Below are 25,720 nucleotides of genomic sequence, written 5' to 3'. Positions count from 1 at the left end.
GACTTGGGTTATCACTTTTAAATATTTTGTATCTGAAGAAAAAATGTGTAGAATCGGACGTCTTTCAAAACTAAAAGTTAGGTATTTTCACGCGTGCTCTTCTCCTTGGATAGCCCATATAGGCCATAAATAGATTCATAATTTCAGAAGGTTTCGCCTGAATACTCAAACCAACTTTAATTTGATCTTTTCTGTTTGATTTTGTACCACTTTCTTACGTACATCTTAATTCTAGTTCATCTTAAAAGTATTTGATACTTATAAACACAACGTCTCTTGCAGTTATTTAATTTACAATTTACCGAAAAATTCCAAACTCCCCTTCATAATCTGAACTATTCTTTCTTCGGCTTTTTACTCAGCGCACCACTATTATTATTCAATATCGCACTTAGCACTTTAAGAATCGCCAAAGCAATTAAAATCACTGCAAGCAGTGGAACGCCGAACAACACAGCCATTGTATCTAGACTGTGTCTTTGGAAGAAGTTCAAATGACGCGCTGCAACACGCATTTGTGGCGTTCCTTTATGACGCAATACATATTCTGTCCAATAGATCGCCGTATCGAGCGGTGTCATCGGTCGATCGTGAAAACTAGCTGAGATCTCGTTTGCCTTCTCGGCATATTTTGGATTGTTCAACACTTCAAGAATGGCATTGCGTAACTCCTCGCTGGTGAAATCCCTGAAGTTAAGTTTCACACCCAAACCTTTTGCTTCAGCACGTGCAATATTCAAGTGCTGATCATAGAAGACGGGCATACCCACAAAGGGCTTGCCATGATGCACCATCTCTATCAGACTATGCATGCCACCGTGTGTGACAAAGAGTTTTACATTGGGATGTGCGAGTATATCCGATTGTGGAAACCATTTACTGATGTAGACATTTTTTGGCTTGTCAGGTAAGTCAGTTTTCTCAAATTTCCATAACACATTCACAGGCAGTTTGGCAAATGCATTTATAAGGGCAGCCAATTTTTGTTTGGGCAAAAATGCGCTCTTCACATTTGAGCCGAGCGAAAAGTAGATTGCGCCATTCGGAGATGCGTTGATGAAAGTTTCCATGTCAGCTGGTAGTTTATTCCGCTCATTATTGATATGCATACCAGCCACTTCGATAGCGTTCGGCACAAGAGGACGCGGACAACTGTAAGAGTAGTGTTGATTCAAAAGCAAAAGTGCGAAATCTCTGCGTGCTTCTCTTAGATTCAAGGTGGCATTTGGAAAATATTTTTCATATAATTGTTGTTGCTGGGGAATCGTAACTAAATGACTGTACATCAGCTCCATTGTGTAACTATACAAATTATCCAATCGTTGCCAGAAATTCATACGATCCAAATTTTTTCCACTAGGTGCTGGTACGTACGCTACCGGTGAAATATTGTCCACCAACTGATCGATTACAACATCTGTGCCAAATGTCGCAACTCCAATCATGGGCGCTTTAAAGTGATGACCCAACGCATAAAGTGATTCCACAAAGAGTACTTCGACAATGATGATATCGAAATGTTGATTGGAGCGCAGTAGATGCTGGAAATCTTCACTTGTCAATGCTGACAAAGCACCCATCACAATATAGTCGTTCAAACGGCGCAGCTCTGACAATTTGCTCCCAGATATTTCATCAATTGGGCTGTTGCCAAACTCTTAAGTTGCAGGAGATAAAACACTTTTCAAAAAATATTTATATAATGTCATTAATTAAAACTCACTAACCGTAAGGATTGACGCTTTCAATTTTTAATGTTACATCGCGAAAATTTTTAACTGACGTCTTTTGTGGAAACGCTGATACGGCAGTGATTTCATGGCCCCGTGCCGCCAATGCCTTCAAAAACGGTTGCACGCCCAAATACTCGGAAGGCCCCATAAAGGGGAAAACCGCGAGTATTTTCGCGCATTCCAAAGAGTCAAATGCTAACGCAAAAATCGCCAACGCTAGTGTAACAAATTTGAATCGTCTCATTGTGTTTATTATCTTCACGACAATAGCTTGTAGACAACTACTGTGAAATGCTCACAGAAATTTGGCTTTTATGCGATTTTGCGAAAAACAAATGTACGAGTAATTTTATATTTGTATTGATAGCTCGTATTATATTATAATTGCATTTGTGCTATAATTGATAAATTTAGTATACTTGATTTTGTGTCTTTATGTGCACGAAAACACCCAACAAAAAAGGTCGGAAATAAATGCAATTTTGAGGCACTTGAAACTTGCCAAATTGCCAAACTGAAATTTTTCTGAAAAATTTTTATTAACAAGTTGGAAATGTGGGTGAAAATTTTTCGAAATGTTTTTAAATTTATACAAAGTTTAAGCACAAGGTATACTTATATGATTTTTGTGGAAAATAAACTATTCTTCATTAAATAATTATTAGAGGTAAGTAAAAAACAAATAAATGGTTAAAACTAGCCAATAAGCGCCTGTACATAGTAACTTAAAAATACGTTTACATATGCAGTGATTAGCTATAAAAAAATTCCTCATAAATGTTTTGGGAATGCTGCTGAAATGACAGTTGTTGATCAGATATAATTCCAGGTCGTTCCACTAACAAAGCACCCACTCTCGTGGTTCTATTGCTCGTTAATGGTCGTCAATCGAGTTACAGGTTATATAATTTTTTGTATGTCGAAATAGTGTCGTTCAAAATGAAATTATTTGACTAAAATATGATATTTTTATATACAAATAAATTGATTTGAAATATCATTAATTTCTGTTTTCAGAAACCCTTTAGTGTCTCCTTGATTGTGTCATTTTAACTCTTTTGTTGTAAAATAAATTCTTTAATAATATAGTTATAAAGAAAGGCAGTTAGGGTGTTTAAATATTACACAAATAGAAGATTTTTCTGCGTACGAATGCGGTCTAATGAAACTTGCCTAATATCAGAAGCAAGATTAGGTAGCATTGAATATGGTGAGTTATATCAGTTTTATGAGGTATATGTATAGTAAAAATGGTGAAAAGATTTTTAGAGATGTACTATCTAGCAGACTGTTATTCGGCTCTGAGCGAATTTGACAGATACGTTGACGGCATTAATTTTGTGTTTCATTAAGCTACGAGGGGTGCCTTTTATATTTCGGGATTTGGCAACCCTGGTGTTGCAATCTGGCAACTGACAGCTGTATCGCAAAGTTTGACATTTTTTGGCTTTTAAGTACTCAGAACGTTTTGAAATACCAGCGCTATTTGTTTTGTTTACAGTAACTTAAAAGATTCATCTCGGTCCAAAAATGGAATTAAATCGTGAACATTTTCGTGCGATTATTTTTTACAACTTTCGACGTGGATTAACTCAGCAACATTGCATGGATGAACTTAATTCATTTTTTTGACGATGAAGCTCCATCAAGGACCAGTGTTTATCGATGATGATGGTGAATTCAATCGTGGTCGTAGTTCACTCCAAGACGAATTTCGTGAAGGTCGTCCAAAATCAGTTGTTGTTCCGAAAACCATTGATGCTGTGCGCGAACTGATATTGCAAGATCGTCAAGATTGACCTATTGTGAGATTGAGATAATCTTAGGCATTAGTGGGACCAGCATACATTCAATATTGCATAAACATTTGACTGTCAAAAAAATTTGTTCGCGTTGGATCCCACACAATTTGTCAATCGCTCAAAAAAAGGCTCGTGGCGATTGGTCGAAGGAAATGCTCAAAAAATACGATCGCGGGGCTTCGAAACACGTCTATGACATCGTGACAGGTGATGAATCATGGATTTACGCGTATGAGCCCGAAAGTAAACAGCAGTCGATTGTATGGGTGTTTCAAGATGAGCCAAATCCAACAAAAGTTGTTCGCGCACGAAGCATTTCCAAGCAAATGGTCGCCTGTTTTTTCGGGAAAACTGGACATGTCGCAACCGTACCACTAGAGCAACGCAGAACAGTAAATTCTGGGTGGTACACAACCATTTGTTTGCCAGTTGTCTTCCAAGAAATTAGGAAAACCAATCGCCAAAGACGGATCACTCTTCACCAGGAAAATGCGAGCTCTCACACATCGGCTCAAACAACTGCATTTTTGAGCACCCAAAATATCGAATTAATGTGTCATCCGCCGTACAGGCCTGACTTGGCACCGAATGACTTCTTTTTATTCCCGTAGGTAAAAAGCAAACTGAGAGGTCAACGTTTTTCGACACCGGAAGAAGCGGTTGCAGCATTCAGAATGCATGTTTTGGAGGTATGTTACCTCATTCAGAGTGGCAAAAGTGCTTCGACAATTGGTTCAAACGCATGCACAGGTGTATAGATCTTCATGGAGAATATTTTGAAAAATAATAAAGTGATTTTGGATGATTAAAATTTGTTTTTGTTCTCTAATCCCGAAGTATAAAAGGCACCCCTTTTTTCACCATACCTAACAAGCAAACCTGGTATTTATCATCTTGCGCAGTAACTATACTCACTGAGTGGAAGAGCGTAATAATACGTGTAAAATGTTTTGAATTTGATAGCGAAAACCTGGTACTTTCTTATCCTTGATAAGTATCGACATATACCGCAAATGGTTTTTATGATAAGCTTTTTCATGACGAAATTTGCAAGTGAAAGTAACAACAATAGAGTTTCATTAGACCGCGCTCATACAAGGACACTCCTGTTGCTTCAACTTTGCGAATTCTCTTTTGGTGTTGACTGTTGTGTTCGAGACAGCTCCGTTGCTTGCAGTTGTTTACCTCTTAGTCGACAGTCAACAGCGGCATTGAGAAGAACGAGAACACAAAGGGTGTTGACAGCGCACGAGCATCGAAGGTAACGAGTCAAAACAATAAATGTAATCAAAGCAACCTGCATGAATGCGGTCTTACTAATAGGGGTGGTTAAGTTTCAAGGGCCGGTGTTGATTTGGAATAAAATAATTTTTTTTTTAAATTATTATTATTTTTCTTTGTTTTGATAATATTGGTATAGCTCAATTACGCATCGAACAAAATATCGGCCAAATAGCCGCCGCGGCATCAGCGGCACACCTCCATCCGATGGTCCAAATTTTCGATGACGCTGAGGCATAATTGAGGTTCTATGCCGTTAATGTGCCGAATTATCTCATCCTTTACCTCTTTAATTGTTGCTGGCTTATCGACGTACACCTTTTCTTTCAAATAACCCCAAAGAAAGATGTCCAACTCTGTCAAATCACATGATCTTGGCGGCCAATTGGCTTCGCCGCGATGTGAGATTATTCGCCCATCAAATTTTTCGCGCAAAAGAGCCATTGTTTCATTAGCTGTGTGATAAGTGACATCGTTCTGTTGAAACCACATATAGTCCACATCCATATCTTCCGATTCGGGCCATAAAAAGTTCGTTATCACCTCACGATAGCGAACACTATTCACAGTTACCACCTGGGCATAGCAGTAATATTTTCTGCAGTACGAGCTGTACGAGAATGCACTGGTATTTTCACATCTCCTACAGACCCGGTTTGCTCAAACTTTTGCACAATTTTTCCGATTGTACGCACATTTGGACGATTAAATTGACCGAAAAAATCACGAAGTGCGCGATATGCATTTTGATTTGAACGCCCGTTTTCATAATAAGCCTGAATAACTTTAACGCGTTCCTGATTGTGTATCTTTCCATGGTCCAATTTAGTTGTCTGGAATTGAAAAATGTCAAATGAAATGCAAAAAAAAGCTTGACGTTTAGGTGTGGTTCACATTCAACATTGGCCCTTGAAATTTAAGGGATTTGCAAAGAGCCTGAGACGGATCAAATGGCAGTCTCACAAAAGTCCGCTCGGCTACGAAGATCGTTTGAAAAGCACGCGAAGTAAACATTGAAAGTCACAGTGGGCATTGAATTCGGTCTCAATTGCGGATATTAAACCTCAAATAGTCCTTATACCAGTGTCGTCTCTCAGCAGGCTATGACAAACCGCCGAGTGCATTTCTACTATACAATTGAAAGAAAATTATTGAAAGAAAATCAAAGTAATAAAGACTGCTGAAAATACTTTAATGAAGCAAGAATTGCTAATACCAAGAATTGCTAATACCAACAATAATAATCCAGTTAGTTGCAATTTTGTTGTCTTTTATGGTTTCCTCTTTTCTTTGAAGCTCATAAGTTGTGACTGCTCGGCTCGGTGGCTTTCAGCTTCACTTTGATGTTTCAAAATTTGTCTGCATTTTCTTTTTCTGCATTCTTTTAGCTTTAGAAAAAGGTTTAGAATTAATAGAGCAACGTTATGTAACCATTAGAGTTTTATTGTTTGTGTAACCCAAGTGAACGCTTTGTTTAGCATCGATTGATTGAAAAACAAAGAAAAGTTCAAAAAGAATTCGAGATTAAGTTTGCATAGGAATTTCATGGGGTCACTTAGTTTTGGTCTCATTTGTGGTTGTAGGCAGTTTTAAGTAGTTCAGAGTTAGTAACTTGAAATAATTACATTTGTACAAATATAAAATGGAAGCTATATGAGAACTTATATGATACTTTTCGAAGTAGTTAATTTGAAAAGTTTTATTAGAAGTGACTAAATACCAATTTAATTTGATAAAATTATTTTTGGAAAATACAGATTTTGTTAAAATAAAGGAATTTATATTTTTTAAAGAATAGGTACTTTCCACCAGATTTTAAATACTTCTTATCTTTATTTCGTTCCAGCATCCGAGCGATTCCATGTGAAGTGATCCAACCATTTTGAATATAGCCAACGATTCTTCTAAAAATTGGTTTATTTGAAGGCTTTGGTTTACTAAGAACTAAGCTGGAAAAAATAAAAAAAAATTAGAATTACTTTGAAAACTATTCAATGTTAAAAATTTTGCTATAGACTTTTCACAGTGAAATACGTTTGGTTCTTTGTAACATTTTAACATTTTTTTTCTCTTTTACAGTTTTAGGTTAAAATATACTTTTAAATGATTCTATTTACACATATGTCTATTTACTAATATTTAACAAGTGAGCGATTTCTTGTCAGGGTATTGTGAACATTGTTTTCAATTCTTCAAAAAATTGGTTTATTTGTAGGTTTTAGTAAAAATTTAAAAAACTTTTAATAATTTTGTCGTATATTCAATGTTGGAAATTTGTGTATAGGGTTTAGATAACTTAATATTATTTATTGTACTTTTTAATATTTTTGGAAAGATTTTTATATAAAGTTTTTACGATAAAACATACTTAAAAAATTGAAAAGAAGCACTTTAGAAAAAAAATATTAAAAAATGTTTGGTAACACAGATGGATACACAGACGATATCGCAGTTATTCCAGCACGGAGCCTGGAAGAAGCTCGTAGAAAACGTAACAAATTTATGATGCGGACACAAACATGGCTAGATTTACATGGCCTCAGATTAGTCAGATACAAAACAGAGCTAATACTTTTAACCAAGCAGGTCATCCCGTTAGAAGTTAGCATGCAAACTTGTTTAAATACGCTAATCACAAGAGAAGTCTAACTTTCTGAACCCAAATAAAAAACGCAGCAGAGAATGCCGCCATGACGGCATCCCTACTTAGTGGATATATGGAACACAGAGGGGGTCTATCCAAAGGAAACGAAAATTAATGACGGTTACATTGCTCTCCGTTCTCTTATACGAACCTGTGAGCAAATTCGCTAACGGCAAATCACCGGTGTAAGCTCCTAGCATCCGTAAAACGATCGGTAGCTCTGATAGTTTTGTCTGCTTACTGCACAGTATTAGGGCCAGCTGAACGAATGATAAGCGATTCAAAACCGCCTTTGAGTGGAAAAAGTGTTGTGCATTAAAGAACGAGAGGATGGAATGGAGTTAGAAAACCTGCAGCGCGCGAAATAAAGGACGGAACGACGGCTGTAGAAACGAAACACGCGGAAGATAGAGAGCTAGGCTAATAAAAGGTGTCGCTACATGGAACTTCGGTGTAGCAAATTTTTATGCAACCCAAATGCATTCAGAGCGTGAGCATTTTCAGAAATGCCAGCCGACGATGACGCTGAACACACCTATTTCCAATGCATGCGTTGGGTATATGAACGTCAAACGCTGGAGAAAGCAGTCGATCACATAACCACTGAAAATGTAATCGACAAGATGCTAAGCAGCTAGGAAGCTTGTTTTTCGCGGAAAAAATTCTCCGGATGAAAAAGTGGAGCCTGGAGGCAGGCACACAAAACATAGATGTTGTAATGAGGAGGATTGAAGTAATGCGAAGGTGGTTCCAAGGTGGGCAACGTTTCCAAACGAGTGGGACTCTTTTAATCTTTGGACATACCGTTGCTGCGACGACAGCTTTGGTGATGCATGTATGTATGTATGTATGTATGTATGTATGTATGTTTGCACATATTTACCATTGCGTATTTGCAAATGTACCTTTGCGTACACGAATATTTACACATAGCAACTCCAAATATTTTCATGTTTATATACACAACGCAAACACATAAAAGGTTTCGTTTATTTACCTTGTAAATCAGGGGTGGGCAAATACTTTAAAGCGTGGGCCAAAATGAAATTTTCAAAATGTCTCCCGGGCCGGAGGACTATACCGCATATGCTTTGCACAAGCGGATGTTTTGGATGGAGTTTTTTCCCTGCCAATTTTTTTTTGACAAAAACACTAAGTATCATTTCATGCGAAACGTGAAATCTCGAATGTTCATCTGACATTATTTCTTCAAAATTGGGTTCCAAATCACTTGCAGCAATCCTTAATACCGAGTGTAGATTTTCGTCAGTAATTTGTGATCGATATTTATTTTTCGTGGAAACCATTAAAGAAAAAGTTCTTTCACAAATATATGTCGAACCAAATAAAACAAAGCGTAGGTAAGGGAACTGAATTTGTGTTTGAGATATTTTACAAAAATTAAAGGTAATCTGCTTTAACTTATTCTGTTCGTTGTTTGAGAATTTTTTTTTGTTACCCACTTTCTGTGTTATATTAAAAAATCGCAATAAGTCATGTTTTTAATTATAACTTATGTTTTTCGGGTTCATAACTTTATTACTATTAAATTACTTTTGTATTGCAGTTTTAAATAATTTCATTTGCATATAAATTTTTAAATTTTTTGCTTATTTATGTACATATTTCGTACGGATTGTGCTTATTTTTAGTATATGTAAGTGTTTACGAGTGATATAAGGCTATTGGGCAACCGCACACTAAATACTAACCTCAATGGTGGTGTGGAAACTAAAAATTCCAGACCTTTGATTCAAAAATACCCAATTCATGTTTCTACCGGTGTGGCAATATTGGAAAATGTTATAAAAAATGCACATTTTTTAGCGCTCTCACGAGAAAAAGAGTTTCACATCTAGTCATCTATGGCATATGCCGTACTCACAGGCATTTCGAACCTAGCGCGATCTCCTTTGTGTTTGACGAAAAAACCGCCCTGAGAGCGATCGTCGCGAGCGACCCGTGTGAAACACACGAGGATTGTTTCAAGCTCACGACATCGTCCACACTAGTGTAGTTAGCCGACCGCCCATTTTATTAAGACTATTATATATACAGTACGCACACTAATAATGCTGATGTCAACAAAATCTCATAAAAGAGTTTAAAAAAATTTATGTGCGGAATTTTTCAACGGGCCGGATAAAATTAGCAAGAGGGCCGGATCCGGCCCGCGGGCCGGCTTTTGCCCACCCCTGTTGTAAATGCTACTTCCAACATCTAAATGATTTTTCCATGTCATCGTGAATGGTACCTGTAGAAAAATTCATTTACTCCAAACTTGCGCTGTTCTAATGAATTTGGAACCATGACTATTTCTTGTTATTTCAAATTTTCATGAAGTTGTAGTATAGAGTATAAAGGTGTAGTAAAATTAAATCCATAATATTGAAAGCTTTATTCAGTACAATTATAATTATGCTATTTAGGAGAAATATGTGTAAACATGTGAACGCAAACTTTATTTTTACACCCACGCCCTTGTGCTCAGGTTTTACATATTGTTTCCATACAGTGTATGTAATAGCATGCATGTCTATATATATATATAGTACATATATATGTATATACTAAAATGCTCAGAATAATGAGAGGAATCGATTTTGCCATATCAGTCCGTGCTAACGATAACTCGAAGAAAAATTCATATAGTACATATTTGAATAAAATTTTGTCTATATTATAATTCTTCATCCAAAATGGGGTTGGGTGTAAAAAACAGGCGAAATCGGCCAACTTGACGAATTTTCGTATAAGATTGAATTTTGTCCAAGAATAATCACTTTTTGCCACTTGCCTCGTTTCCTTGCGCTCTCGAAATGCAAGGCGAAATCAAATAAGAATTTCCGATACAATATTCAAGTTTCCATTATATCTCATTAATGGTTTTTTGAATAGAACATCAAGTTCATGCCGTTGGTGGGGTTAAGAAATTCGCGCCAAAGTTTTTAAGAGATATGCCAACCAGTTCAAAAAACAATAAATTTTTAATTTAATATGTAATATGACCTGTTTTTGAATAATTCAATCATGTTTTCGATGCAAATTTCTTAAGTATATACATTTTTATAACATAAAACCATTTACTGGAAAATAATTTTCAAGTCGAATTCTAGCGATATTTCCACTTCATGAATAACTCTTTACTAAAATATATACAATTTTATGTCTCGATTGAAAGAATAGTCGCATTTTTGGTGAGGTACTTACCGAAGGATTGCTCTTTATAACAGTGCTCCACATAATTCAGTAAACTTCAAGATATGTATATAAAGCCTACTAAATTACTTGAGGTGGTTAAATTCAGTAATTGTGAGCGCAATAAACTTCGCCTAAGCAGCAAACAGTCGACGATAACCTAGTGCAAATGTACAGGGTGGGCCAAATAAGACCTACTAATGTTAAGCACAAATAACTTTTTTATTTTTTGACATATTTATTTTTCTCTTTTTGTAGGTTACAATTGAATTGTTGGAAATTTATTATGGAACCCTACAGTACAACACAACGCGTTAAAATTATCGAGTTTTTCTATTCTTGTCAACGATCAATTGTTTTAACGCAGCGTAAATATCGGCAATAATGTTTTGATGTCAGATGAAGCGCATTTCTATTTAAATGGTTATGTCAAGAAACAAAACTGTAGATTGTGGGGTTCTGAAAATCCAAGGGCAACACATCAACATTAGTTGCACCCATCTAAATGTACTGTTTGGTGCGGTGTTAGGCCACTAGAGTTGTCGTTCCATATTTCTTCGAAAATGAGGATGAAACGCCGGAATCGATTTCAGGAGCTTCTTACAGAACATTGATTGAAAACTTTTCGCGGCCAATGGCGGAGCAGTATCCTAATTTGTAGTTTCAACAAGATTGAGCAACTGCACATACTGCCAGGCAAACTATGGACCTGCTGTATAGTAGTAGTAGGTCTTCTTTGACCCACCCTGCACGATGCCAAGGAACACACCATATGACTGTCTACATAATATTTCGCTTAACGAAGAAGGGCGTTTGCTGGTGAATGATTTGCAAAAATTTTAAAACACTGATAACGAATAATCAGGCAATGAAACACAATTTCTAAATTTAATTTCAGTACCAGATAAGATGTAATTATTTTGAAAGGCTAGCGAAAATACAGATCTTAATGCCTGAAACGAAGAGTTTGTTTTGTTTGCTGTGAAAAAACGCATATAACATACGAGGTGTGTTTAAAAAATAAGGCGAATTTTGAAATTTTTCGGGCTACGTACATTCAACTTTCGATTATTATTATTTTTTATTTTGGTACACTCAACTCGAAGTTATGTTCACGGTTTTAGCAATAGATAATATTAAGTTTGTTTGTGGGAGGCATAAATGAGACAAGTTTTTTCCCTGTTCGGCGATTTTCTGCTATCGATGCTATTGATCAAAGAAGTCGCATCATATTTTGTGTAATAAATGGAATTTGTTGTTCAAAAACACTTGAAATGTTGACAGTGGCATATGATGAGAATACTCTGAGTCAAAAAAATGTTTACAAGAGGCACAAGCCTTACAACGAAGGTCGAGAAGATGTGAATGACGTCCTCGCTCTGGACGCCCCAGCGCATCAACAAATCCCAGAAATTAGAGAAGTTGCTAAGGATGCCAGTATATCAGCAATTTTTCGGAAATTCTAGGCATCAAGCGTTTGGCAACGAGTTTCCTTCCAAAATTGCTGAATTTTGACCAAAAACAACGTCGTATGAGCATCGCTCAGGAATTGTTGAATGACGTCAACGATGACCCAGATTTGCTTAAAAGGGTTATAACTGGTCACGCGTCATTGTTATGTGGTCATGTGGTTAAGACATCGAAACCAAAGCCCAATCGTCCCAATGGAAGTGTACAGGAGAGCCAAGAGTCGATAGCAGAAAATCGCCGAACACGCAAAACATTTGCCTCTCACAAACAAACGAAACTTGTTATATTGCTAAGTCGAGTGTAATAACATAAAAACAAAATAATAATCGAAAGTCGAATGTACGTAGCCTGCGAAATTTGAAACCTTCACCTTATTTTTTGAACACGCCTCGTATGCTTATTACACCAAACCGAGGAATAATAAGCACATTGTACGACAGCAGATAAAATCAAAAGTGGAAAATTTGTTGAGTAGTGTGGCTTTTAGATTATTTATGGAATAGGTTTTTATTCTTGCGGCTATTTTCCCAGTAGCGTATGCTGTCAACCCAATTTGCTTCTCGAGAAGTATGACACTGACTATTCAGTTTTCGAGTATCCAAAAGGTGGCAGCGTCAAATTATATGTGCCCCAAATCAACTTCTTTAAAAAGTCCGAGTTATACAGTTTAACGATATTATTAATTTTCAGGTTCCCCTCCCTAAGCAAAATCCCACCTACGCTCTTGGCGGAATTTACGAGCTTTCAGAGCGAAAAGCTTGCTCAATCACTATTTCTGACCACTATTTCATGCTTTTTCACTCTTTATTTATTAAAAATTAATTCATATTAAATATAATAAAGCACGATCAACGGTTATCAGCTTTCGAGCGTATGCATTTTGAAAGATGGCAAAGTACGTTTTTGCAAGGCGGGGGCACTGGGGTAGGATGTGGTCATGGTTAGTAGGTAGATGTTGCAAAAATAAAAGACGGGCTGCAGTTCCCGTTTTATGATGTAAAAATGAGTGGCCTTAGTATGGCTAAGGCGAACCCTAATATATATTTTATTTTGTATCATTGCAGTTGTTGAAGGTAGCCTTGGAGGAATATCATTGGGGTTTGTTTGCTTGTAATTGTGATTGTAGTTGATCCAGTCAGAGGCAATTTTATGTTTAAGTTTATTAAGAGAGTTTCTGATAATCAGCTCTTTAGTATTGTTTCCAAAGTTATGAATGGAGTACAGGTATACGGATTTGTCTGCTTGATCCGCGTTCACATTTCCTTGTATATTTGCATGTTTATGACGATTATTGTCTATTTCGTGCCAGAGTTCATGAGTGGTTTACACGTTTCAGAAATGGTTGTGAGGACATACATTCTATAAAAAAAAAAATATCGGGAATTGTTCATTTTAAAAGGGCGCGTTACTCATATGTCTACACTTTTTTTGCTGGAATGTGGGTACAACTGTCCTCTATAGTGTCGAAGAGTTTGAGCATGATCTGTCAATTAGTTTGTTTTTGGCATTTAATTATATCAGTCAACCGCAGGTGTGCTCTGCGATTTTCACTATGGATAAAAATATCGAACAAATTATTTGTCTTAAGTCGAGTGTTTTGAACGGGATTTCGCGTAACGAATCATTGAATCAAATGTTGCAGAAAGCCTATGGCGAGTGTGCTTTATCAAAAATAAAGGTGTACGAGTGGTATAAGGCGTTTGCAGATGGCCGAAGGATTTTCCCCGATCTGGTCGCCCATCAACGTCTTCAACGGATGAAAACGTCGACAAAGTCAAGGAAATGGTGCTGGAAAACCATTATTTAAGTTTGAGGGAGGTAGCTCGTGACCATAGCGTGTATGACGAATCAATTCGCAACATTTTACACCATCAATTGGGCATGAGACGCGTGGCTGCTCGATTCGTTCCGAGAGAGTTGAACTTCTTTCAAAAAATTCATCGGAAGAAGGTGACTGAAGACATGCTTGAGCAAGTGAATTCGGACCTAACGTTTATCCAGCGCCTCATAACAAGTGATGAGATGTGGGTATATGAGTTTGACATGCAAACCAGTCAACAGGCAGTTGCATGGCGTTACCCACATGAGCCGAAACCCAAAAAACCACGTCAAAGTCGGTCAAAAGTGAAAGTCATGCTACTCTTTTTCTTTGATTATCATGGTGTTGTGCACTCGGAATCTCGGAAATCGTTCCAAATAGTTCTACGGTAAATAAATAATATTATTTGGAAGTTATGCGACCTTTGAGAGAGACTGTGCGTAGGAAGCGGCCCAATTTGTGGAAAGAAAACTCATGGATCTTGCAAATTGATAAGGCACCGTCTCACCAGGCTCGTATTGTGAACACTTTTTTGACCAAAAACTCGACAAATACCATCTAACAACCACCGTATTCACCGGATTTAGCCCCCATATGACTCTTTCCTTTTTCCCAAAACTTAAATTACCTCTCCGCGGACGTCACTTTGAGTCGATAGAGTCGATTAAGGAGCATTCGCCGAAGGAAGATCTCTTCAAACGCGTTTAAAAAGTGCTTTGATGACTGGACTAATCGTTGGCATATGTGTATTGCTTCGAATGGAGCCTATTTTGAAGACTACAAAATAAATTGATGATTATACATTTATTTTGCGTTTTATTGAACAATTCCCGGTACTTTTTTGACAGAATATAAATCATAAAGAACATACGGGTCCCCCAAAATCAGTAATCACCACAAATTCCATCGAAATTGTTCGTAAATTTATCAAAAATGAACCGAAATCATCGTTGAAATTCATGTAATCGGAATTGAATATCCGATCCAAAACGTCGATTTATCGCATTTTAACTGATCATTTGGGCTGAGAAAAGATCTGTGCTCGTTTCATTCTGCACAAGTTAAGTGAGGAACAAAAATTTGCTCAGAATTCAACATTCGAAAGACCCCATTAAAGAGGCGAGAAAAGACGAGAACTTCCTTTACAACATCGTAATTGGTCATGAAACGTGGTGTTTCCAATATGAATCAGAAACTAAGCGTCGAAGTGCCGAATGGAAGGCCTCAGACGAGCCAGCAACCAAAAAAATCGCGTTTGGAGAAGTCAAAAATCAAGTCGATGCTCATTTGTTTTTACGGTTCCAAAGGAATTGTCCACCAGAAGTTTGTGCCAAGGGGCCAAACCGTCAATGCAATTGTCTATTTTGGCATTTTGAAACGTTTGTTACATCGCATTCGTTGTATTCGCCCTGAATACCGCGAATGAGGAAGCGACCATCTTATCGATCCACTCTTGTGTCTAATTTTTTGACTAGAAATCCTATTTTAACCATCAATCACTCACCGTATCCACCTAATATGACTCCCTGTGACTTCTACCTATTCGGAAAATTGCATTTGGCCATGAAAGGAAAACGTTTTGCGTAGGTAGAGGCCATCCAAAGACTTCAACCGACATCCTGAAGGTCATTCCGGTCAGTGACCTGAAACACGTTTTAGATCGCGCGAATAGTGTATCGAGGCGAAGGGGGACTATTTTGAATAAATAAACTCGAAGTTATCAGAACAAAGCTCCTGTCGTTTCCATTTTAGCTCAGTCTTGTTTATTTTGCACACCTATTTTGAGCTTCATCTTCTATAATAACTAAAAATAATAGTAATAAAAGGTGTTGCCACAGAAGGGTTACAGAGATGTTGGTGGGATTGAAATAGAGAGACATGCATTTGGATTTCTTTCCTTGTGCTATTAACAACTTATACCGCTTTGGACTCTATTCTTACGTTTCAAATTTTCAATAAACATACCAGTAGACTCGGAGCTCGTAAAATTACTATTATTAATTAAATTTATTAATAGTTCCATTATCAGCACGAAATAATAATAAGAATACCCAATGGAAGTTAAGTGCCTCTACTATTTCCTCTACTACCAATTACTTACTTTTTAAATATTTATTGGCTGCTTTATGATACATATGTACACAGGTACTCGCTTTCTATAGCTGCAAATTGTTTTAGTCGCGTGCATAAACATAAATAATCGGCCTTATCACGCAACCCATAGTAGCAAAGCTCCGAATGTAAGTGTACGCTCCAAATCGGAGCCATTTGCTATCAAGCAACCCACGTGAATTCGAAAGAGTTGTTGCCATACTAAAATTTTAATCTTTGACATTTCTAAATCAGCTGGTTTGCAATAAAAAAAAGAAACTAAAAAAGTAATTGCGAGTTATATCTGTTGGTTTAGTTAGTAATTCTTGTAATATGGATTCAGTGGTGTTTTCTACAATGGCAACTGAGGAGGAAACTGAAAACAAAAGACGGAATCTGAAAATTTTGCGAAAATCTTTAAGGGACTAAGTCGACGAGCCAATGTAAGTACACTTGTATATATACACAACTTCATTGACTTTATTTTATTTAACGTATTTTTATAACACAGGTTTATCAAAAACTGCCGCTTACATATCTCGCCTTTTCCTATGTCCTGAATGCTTTAGGCTGCACACACTGTGCACGCTGAGACGAAGTCGAAGATGAAGACGAAGCTGAAGAGAAATTGCTTGCGTTGCGAGTAAGCGAATAGGTTGCACAGTGCAAGACGAATTGGTTGCGCTTTTGTTATGTTAGTCGCAATGGATTCCTCATCAGATGATGACCTGCTGATTGAGCAAAGCTTATATTTTAAATTAAAACGTATAAAAGTAAATAAAAAAAATACCAGTCTAACGGTTAGACGGGATAGAAGTGAAACCTTCCGTAAGACAAACTGAGAGAGAATAAGACGAAAGCAGCATTAGGAGCGGGATAATTATAGGTTCATTATAATATTGCTCTAAAGTTCATATTTTATTTTATTCATCCTCAATGTTTTCAATTTCAACAAATGATACGAGTGGCTTATGATAGATAAAATATGATACAAATGCTTTGGTTTCGATGTTGTCAAAAAAAAAAAAAATACCCAAACGGACCGAAGAAACAGACTTACAAATTTCTTCCATTTTCGTCTACTTGTATTCATATAAAAATTTATATCTCTTCCCACCAAAGCTAAATGTATTTGTATATTTTTTCTTGTATTTATTCAAGGCCGAAATCCCGGCGGTACTGCAATACCGGGTCAACCCGTGGCAGAGGTGGAGCAAGCCCCTAAAACACTCCGCCCATTTCCAAAAATCAGTTTAACATTTGTTGTCCTCCGATGGAGGATCTATCAGATGTTAAGCTGATAACCACACTACCTAGTCAATACATTTTAAATAATAAACCTAATAAAACTTTTGAGAATTACACGCTCACAAAAATTATTTATATCAACATATAATATAACGCTTCGTAACTAAATAACTTTTAAGGCCAGCAACGACAGCATGGCGCGGTAGCCGAGCGACTAGCAATGTGAGCTTCCGATCCAAAATCCTTGGTTCGAATCACAAGAAAAAAAAATAAAAGTTATTTTTATTTAGTTCGTCGCTACTTTTATATCAACATATAATATAACGCTTCGTAGCCAAGTTGGTCGCTTTTTTCGTTTCACTATTCCTCAAATCACTCCCAACGATTCTAAAGAAGTTTTCACTTCAAAAAGTACACCCTATAAATTTGGGAAGAGAAGCATTTGGTGAATTTCATCATTTGTATGATTAGCTGCGCCACGATGAAAAGAAATTTGTGGAATATACCAGAATGACAATTAGCACATTTGATTATATTCTAATTAAAATTGAGCCATTTATTATTAAAAATTGGATTAATTTTAATAAAACGCCAATTATATGTGCTGAAAGGCTAATTGTAAAAGGTAAAAAATAATTTAAAATATATTTAGTTTTATGCCTTTTATTGATTATTACTTCTCATTGAATTACTTGTTTATCGACTGTCTTAACTTAATTAACGTGCCAAAGCATAGACAGAACAAACAAACAAAAACCACGGTAACTAGCAAGCGATTCGTCTTCAAATTCAGTACAGCAGCGTTTGAAGCTGATTGCTTGCGTTTCGTCTTCATCTTCGTCTTCGTCACAGCGCGCACTATGCGTACGAGCTAGCGAATTCATACGATTTGTTCTGCACTGTTTTTCGTTTTCAGCTTCGTCTTCATCTTCGTCTTCGTCTTAGCGTGCACTGTGTTTGCAACCTTAGAAAGGAATGCAAGCGCTCAGAGGCCGTCCGCTATTTCTTTACTCCATCGTTTGTGTTCCGTTCTACGTTTTTTTGCGGAAGGGGGGTACCAGCATGAAACCGGAAAAGACTTGAAGATTCCTATGGCTCAATCTACATTTGCTGAAAGATACGTTATCCACTCTTCAAAGGCATCTACATATGCCCTCAATGGATTAATCTTGACATTTCGTTATTTCAATCGCAAAGAGTACTATAGTATCAATACCATGATCGTGAGTTTTGCAAAATTATATTTCAAACATCTTATTTAATTTTTCTTTGCTTCACAGATATGTTACGATAAAATGAAAATACGCTACGTGAATGTACTGTATCCCGGCAGCAATCATGATTCCGATATTTGGAATGTTAGTAACGCGCGATATTTTCTTGAAAAGAAATATCTAGACGGAGAACGAAACATTTGGCTTTTGGGTATTATACACAAGCTCTGTTTAAATAAACTTTTGTTAAAATCTTAACGGTTTTATGAAGGACATAGGTGATGCTGGATACGCTCTTGAGCCTTGGTTAATTACACCTTTTCGTTCACCTGCAACAGGAAGCCCCGAAAGTAACTATAATATAGTAAAGCTCATGCAAAAGCGAGAAACATCATCGAACAGACTATAGGTGTATTTAAAAACCGATTTAGGTGCCCTGTGGGTGCTCGTGAGCTTCATTATGAACCTTGGAAGGTGTGCCAAATTGTTAACGTTGCTACAGCCTTACACAACATTTGTATTCACTTTGGCGTGGTTGATAATATCAGGTCAGTCCATAAGTTCGTGCGTATTTTACCCATAATTTCACTTTTGTACGATTTTTGCATACAAAAAATTATTCGCGGAATATAACGGAACTATTTATATTTTCTTTGATATATCGTTCATTCAACAAGTGATTTTAATCGCGGATAGAAGCACGTGTTGTTAAAAAATAAAATGGAATCTTCGAACGCGTACAAGAGGCATATTTTGCATTTTTGTTGTATAAAAGTGGTAAAAATGGAACAACTGCTGCTGTAGAAATAAACACTGTTCAGAGGATACCGTGAGTGTAAGGACTACGCGAAAAAGGTTTTCAAAGTTTCGAAGTGGTAACTGCGACGCCTTGCTCGAACTCGTGGAAGCTGAGCCAAATTTGACAGTCAATATAAAAGCTCAGAGGTTAAATTCATCGAATGGAACAGTTCACAGGCACCTGGTTCAGTTGGGAAAGGTTTGAAAGCTGGGAAAATGGGTTCTCCATAGACTTTCCGTCGCCAACCTTCAGCAGAGAGTGAATGTGTGTTCTCAGCGGCTGCAACGGCTTGAAAATGAAAGTTTTGTGAACCGTGTCGTTGCGGGTGATGAAAAATGGGTCCTATACAATAATCCTGTTCGCAAACGCCATGGTTAGATAAAGATGAAACACCAGAACCGACCCCTAGAAGATTCTCCTGTCTATTTGGTGGGATATGGCCGGTATTGTTTATTATGAACTTCTGGAACCAAACCAGACGATAATTCCCATCAGCTATCAAACCTGAATGAGGCACTTAAAAAAAATTCACCGCCCTTAGTGAATAGATGCAAAGTTTTGTTTCACCACGACAACGCGAGACCTCATAGCGCAAGGCAAACATTAGGCAAGCTGAACGAACTCGGATGGGAGCTAATGCCGCATCCATCATACTCTCCGGATATTGCACCTTATGATTATCACCTTTTCCGTGGACTTCAATCCCCTACGAGTAACAAGAACTACTCCTCAAAAGAAGCTATAAAAAGGGACATCAAAGCGTATTTTGGCTCCAAGGACAAAAAACAATTTTTTGAGCAGGGAATTAAAAATTTGCCTAAACATTGGGAAGACATTGTAAATAATGAAGGAAAATATATTATTGATTAATAAATACTTTAAACATCTCTTTTATTAATTTTAAGACCACCTTTAAAAAACGCACGAACTTATGGACTGACCTGATATTTCAGAAAACGTTGAGTATAATTGCAACCAAACTTATGAACCTTCTCCTTCTCTACTTATATGCAGTACACTTACACGAATATAATATCAGAAATTAAACAAAACAATGTATTTTTTTGGCTTAATAATATATAATACGTATGTATTTATTATTATTGTTATACATACATATATAAATCAACTGTATTTAATTTATTATTTTTAAAATGTTTTAATAAAAATTTTTAATTTTGACTATGCATTTTGTTCATACAAAGTATGCGTAAAAATCTTTTCTAACGACTTATGTTTGCTTGAAATTTGGTATATAAGTAGCTTTTTCCCAAAGTGAACCCATCGAGGATTATTTCTTTACGAGAAGTGCACCAGTGCACCGAAAGAAAATCATTAATCATACAGCCCGATATTATTTTTACATTTAAAACTCTTTTCTTCAATTAATAAACAATCCCAAAATAGAAACAAAAGTATTTTATCATTCAGGGGTTTAACAACTTACGCCGGTTAAACTAGTTTATTGCAAATAAATATATGCCTGTATGCCGCGATGTCTGAATTTGGTATCCCCACAAAACTATAATAATACCGCTTTGCAAGATGACGTTGCTCAACTCCAGCAGCGCCGTCAGAATTGAGAAGGACCTCTCCTAGCCGTTTGATACCAAACGAGGTTTCAGACAGGGTGACTCGCTGACGGGTGACTTCTTTAACCTGATGTTTTAGAGGATCGTACGAGCCACAGAACTTAATCGCTCAGGCACAATATTTTATAAGAGCGTACAATTGTTGGCGTATGCCGATAATATTGACATCATCGGCCTCAACAACAGCGCTGTTAGTTCTGCCTTCTCCAAACTGGATAAAGAGGCAAAGCGAATAGGTCTGGTGGTGAACGAGGACAAAACGAAGTACCTCCTGTCTTCAAACAAACAGTCGGCGCACTCGCGTATCGGCACCCACGTCTCTGTTGACAGTTATGACTTCGAGGTTGTAAAATACTTCGTTTATTTAGGAACCAGCATTAACACCGATAACAATGTCAACCTTTAAGTCCAACGTAGAATCTCTCTTGCCAACAAGTGCTACTTTGGACTAAGTAGGCAACTGAGCAGTAAAGTCCTCTCTCGACGAACAAAACTAACACTCTACAAGACTCTCATCATGCCCGTCCTAACGTATGGCGCAGAAGCGTGGACTATGACAACATCCGATCAAGCGACGCTTGGAGTGTTCGAGAGAAAGATTCTGCGTAAGATTTTTGAACCTTTGCCCGTTGGTAACGGCAAATATCGCAGGCGGTGGAACGATGAGCTGTATGAGCTTTACGACGACATAGACATAGCGCAGCGAATAAAGATCCAGCGGCTACGTTGGCTGGGTCATGTCGTCCGAATGGATACAAACGCTCCGTCCTTGAAAGTATTCGATGCGGTATCAGCTGGTGGTAGCAGAGGAAGAGGGCGGCCTCCTCTGCGTTGGAAAGATCAGGTGGAGAAGGACTTGGCTTCACTTGGTGTGTCCAATTGGCGCCGGTTAGCACGAGAGAGAAACGTTAAACTCGGCCAAAATTGCGTAACCGGTTATCGCGCCCATTAAGAAGAAGAAGACATGTATATGAAAGATAATTTTAAATCATTTTTTTGAAATTGCTTTTAAACTTTTTCCTCCACTAATAGAATTTGTCGTTTTATTGCGTTTTTAGCGTGAATCAATAGCTCAATAGCCTTATGGTGTTTTCGAGTTTCTTCAAATGTTGCGTTCTCTGGGTCGGTCTGCTTTTCAATTGCTTTATCAAAGTGCTTTGCTTCTTGTTTGGAAAAATGTTCCAAAGTCATTTCTTGGAAATCTTTCTGCAGTATTATATGCTCGTTGAGTATTTCTGCTGCATTTGTGTCGGTTGGCTTACGTGCAGAGAGATTACCCCTTCGAAGTGCTGGACTGCGGCTTACAGATGACATCGACACGTCAGCAATGTCATCTGCAACGTCGTCTGCCACAGATAGCTTAGCAGTTACGGTGTTTTGAATGCCATGTGTGCTGGTCTCAAGTGAGGCCAATCGTATGACGGCTTCCTCCATTTCACTAAAATGGTGCTGCCTATGACTACCGCCCCCAGTAGCTCTCTTTTGTTTTTCGCCAACTTCTTCTTTATATAGGCCTTCCAGTCTTGCCAAACCTATTAAATAAGGAATAAATGACTACATAAGTGATGCATGCAATAAATTTCACATTTTACCTTTTTCCAGCTGGTGACTTCCTTGTTAGGTGCTTCTTCGTTGGAGCATTTGTAAAACCGTGTGCCATATCTGGCTTTTGCTGTTTTGATTTGCCTCTATTTATTTGGTTTCTAAGTTGCAAAACTGTTCCTAACTTCTTTAAGGTGGGAATTTTTGTTCATCTATTTTGACATTCTAAGCTCAAAAAAAAAAAAAAAAAAATTCATTGCCCTTGTATTTTTTGCTTTGCTGTTGCTACTTGTGGTGCGAAAAGTTGCAATGGCAACACATCGCATTCTTTTATTTTCTCATTCAAACATTCGCAATTATACTCGTAAGTGTCACAGCTAACGTTATTTCTATTGCATTAATTTTCTGATTGTTCAAGTGCACACAGGCGCCGAAAATAAAACACAAATGTAAGTTATTTTATAATCTTTGTACATATTGAATTTTCAAAATCTTGTAACAATTGAATTCAATAAAGATTTCAGCTAATCGAAAAGGAGACTTAAATATTATATTAATTGCAGGCCGCCAATCGCCGGGACAACAACCTGTTTCATGCGACTTGGGTTACTACCTTTAAATACTTTGTATCTGAAGAAAAAATGTGTAGAATCGGACGTCTTTCAAAACCAAAAGTTAGGTATTTTCACGCGTGCTCTTCTCCTTGCACACATAGGCCAATCTATTTGATAATTTCAGAAGGTTTCGCCTGAATACACAAAATAACTTGGATTTGATCTTTTCTGTTTGATTTTTGTACCATTTCCTTACGTACATCTTAATTCTAATTCAACTTAAAAATATTTGATACTTATAAGCGCTACGTCTTTAGCAGTTATTTAATTTACAATTTTCCGAAAAATTCCAAACTCCCCTTCACAATCTGAACTATTCTTTCTTCGGCTTTTTACCCAGCGCACCACTATTATTATTCAATATCGCACTCAGCACTTTAAGAATCCCCAAAGCAATTAAAATCACTGCAAGCAGTGGAACGCCGAACAACACAGCCATTGTATCCAGACTGTGTCTTTGGAAGAAGTTCAAATGACGCGCTGCCACACGCATTTGCGGCGCTCCTTTATGTCGCAACACATATTCTGTCCAATAGATCGCCGTATCGAGCGGTGTCATCGGCCGATCGTGAAAACTCGCTGAGATCTCTTTTGCCTTCTCGGCATATTTCGGATTGTTCAACACTTCAAGAATAGCATTGCGCATGTCCTCGCTAGTGAAATCTCTGTAGTTAAGTTTCACACCCAAACCTTTTCTTTCAGCACGCGCAATATTCAAGTGCTGATCATAGAAGACGGGCATTCCCACAAAGGGCTTGCCATGGTGCACCACCTCTATCAGACTATGCATTCCACCGTGTGTGACAAAGAGTTTTACATTGGGATGTGCTAGTATATCCGATTGTGGAAACCATTTACTGATGTAGACATTTTTTGGCTTGTCAGGTAAGTCAGTATTCTCAAATTTCCATAACACATTCACAGGCAGTTTGGCAAATGCATTTATAAGGGCAGCCAATTTTTGTTTGGGCAAAAATGTGCTCTTCAAATTTGAGCCGAGCGAAAAGTAAATTGCGCCCTTCGGAGAGGCGTTAATGAAAGCTTCCATGTCAGCTGGTAGTTTATTCCGCGTATTATTGATATGCATACCAGCCACTTCGATAGCGTTCGGCACAAGAGGACGTGGGCAACCGTAGGAGTAGTGGTGATTCAACAGCAAAAGTGCGAAATCTCTGCGTGCTTCTCTTAGATCCAATGTGGCATTTGGAAAATATTTTTCATATAATTGTTGTTGCTGGGGAATCGTAACTAAATGACTGTACATCAGCTCCATTGTGTAACTATACAAATTATCCAATCGTTGCCAGAAATTCATACGATCCAAATTTTTTCCACTAGGTGCTGGTACGTACGCTACCGGTGATATATTGTCCACCAACTGATCGTTTACAACAGTTGTGCCAAATGTGGCAACTCCAATCATGGGCGCCTTAAAGTGATGACCCAAAGCATAGAGTGAATCTGCAAAAAGTACTTCGAGAATGATGAGATCGAAATGTTGATTGCATCGTAGTAGTTGCTGGAAATCTTCACTTTCCAATGCAGCCAAAGCCCCCGCCACTACGTATTCGTTCAAAGAACGCAGCTCTTCCAATTTACTCTGAGACATATCAAGTGAACTTTCGATATTCTCTAAAGTTGCAGAAGATAAAATACTTTTCAAAAAATATTTACATAAAGTCATTAATTAAAACTCACTAACCGTCATGATTGGTGTGTTCAACTTTTAATGTTACATCGCGAAAATTTTTAACAGGCGTCTTTTGTGGAAATGCTGATACTGCAGTGATTTCATGGCCGCGGGCCGCCAAAGCCTTCAAAAACGGTTGCACGCCCATATACTCGGAAGGGCCCATAAAGGGGAAAACCGCGAGTATTTTCGCGCATTCCAAAGAGTCAATTGCTAATGCGAAAATCGCCAACGCTAGTGTAACAAATTTGAATTGCCTCATTTTATGAAGTAAAGCTCATACCTTCACGACAATTGCTTAGGGACAACTACTGTTAAATGCTCTCAGAAAGTTGGCTTTTATGCGATTTTATATTAAATAATTGTATTTCATAAATTTAGTAAATACATACGGACAGGCACAACAACGATGTATTCTTCTTAATTTAGTTATGTGTGTGTAAGGTTGTGGCAAAGCGGGTACCTTGACTATGTGTGTGTATGTGGCATTTTGAATACTAAGCTGAAGTGTGTGGTTCTGACTCTATTTGGGTAATGAAATATAAAAGGAAAATTATTCATATTTTTATTCATTTATTTTTATTATTATTCATATTTCATATTTTTGTATTCTTTTAATTTTTCAGTATACTTTTTTATAATTATTCAGTATAAATTTTATAATTTTTTCTTACTTGATATAGGTGTGGTTTCTTTTATTTATTTCCAAATTATGTTATATCTTTTTTTTTGGTTGTATATGTTTTTTATATTTTTTACGTTAACCAGTGCCCACTTTTTTATATATTTTATTAGTTCTATTTCATGCAATTTATTTTGCTTAATTTATGTATATTTTGAATTTTTTAATTTAATTTTTAATCTTTCTCTAATAATTCCATTTTGGGGTTATTCTTTATTTTTGTTTTTATATTTTTATGTATTCATATTTGTTTCATAATTTATTTCTTTTTTATTGTTTTTGAATTGAGCATTTTAAGCCT

The 25,720-nt window shown here is 37.1% G+C and overlaps 2 protein-coding genes and 1 pseudogene across 2 annotated transcripts; all 3 read right to left on the bottom strand.

Moving 5' to 3' along the window:
- Positions 1–295: 295 nt before the first annotated feature.
- LOC129249239 (UDP-glycosyltransferase UGT5-like) lies at positions 296–2,003 on the bottom strand. The gene is made up of 2 exons (XM_054888934.1): positions 1,728–2,003; positions 296–1,657 (listed from the first exon to the last, which is right to left on the bottom strand). Exons 1-2 carry the CDS (start codon positions 1,975–1,977, stop codon positions 336–338), a joined length of 1,572 nt encoding a protein of 523 aa, XP_054744909.1. The 5' UTR covers positions 1,978–2,003; the 3' UTR covers positions 296–335.
- Positions 2,004–17,190: 15,187 nt separating this feature from the next.
- LOC129236511 (U2 spliceosomal RNA) lies at positions 17,191–17,374 on the bottom strand (annotated as a pseudogene).
- A 5,935-nt stretch (positions 17,375–23,309) lies between these two features.
- LOC129235968 (UDP-glucosyltransferase 2-like) lies at positions 23,310–25,033 on the bottom strand. Its single transcript, XM_054870070.1, has 2 exons — positions 24,750–25,033; positions 23,310–24,679 (listed from the first exon to the last, which is right to left on the bottom strand). The coding sequence occupies exons 1-2, from the start codon at positions 24,997–24,999 to the stop codon at positions 23,361–23,363; spliced, it is 1,569 nt and encodes a 522-aa protein (XP_054726045.1). The 5' UTR covers positions 25,000–25,033; the 3' UTR covers positions 23,310–23,360.
- Positions 25,034–25,720: the final 687 nt, after the last annotated feature.

The sequence above is a fragment of the Anastrepha obliqua genome, chromosome 1, assembly GCF_027943255.1.
Source record: "Anastrepha obliqua isolate idAnaObli1 chromosome 1, idAnaObli1_1.0, whole genome shotgun sequence".
In the NCBI taxonomy this organism is placed as follows: Eukaryota; Metazoa; Arthropoda; class Insecta; order Diptera; family Tephritidae; genus Anastrepha; species Anastrepha obliqua.
The sequence above is the reverse complement of the archived record's forward strand: the minus strand, read 5'-3'. Positions and strand labels throughout refer to the sequence as shown.

What these genes read in the sequence shown, in the direction of transcription:
- LOC129249239 (XM_054888934.1), bottom strand. Translation starts at nt 1,977, where the DNA reads ATGAGACGATTCAAATTTGTTACACTAGCGTTGGCGATTTTTGCGTTA. An exon ending in TGAAAGCGTCAATCCTTACG is followed by an intron (nt 1,658 to 1,727) that starts GTTAGTGAGTTT and finishes CTGCAACTTAAG; the next exon opens with AGTTTGGCAACAGCCCAATT.
- LOC129235968 (XM_054870070.1), bottom strand. Translation starts at nt 24,999, where the DNA reads ATGAGGCAATTCAAATTTGTTACACTAGCGTTGGCGATTTTCGCATTA. An exon ending in TGAACACACCAATCATGACG is followed by an intron (nt 24,680 to 24,749) that starts GTTAGTGAGTTT and finishes CTGCAACTTTAG; the next exon opens with AGAATATCGAAAGTTCACTT.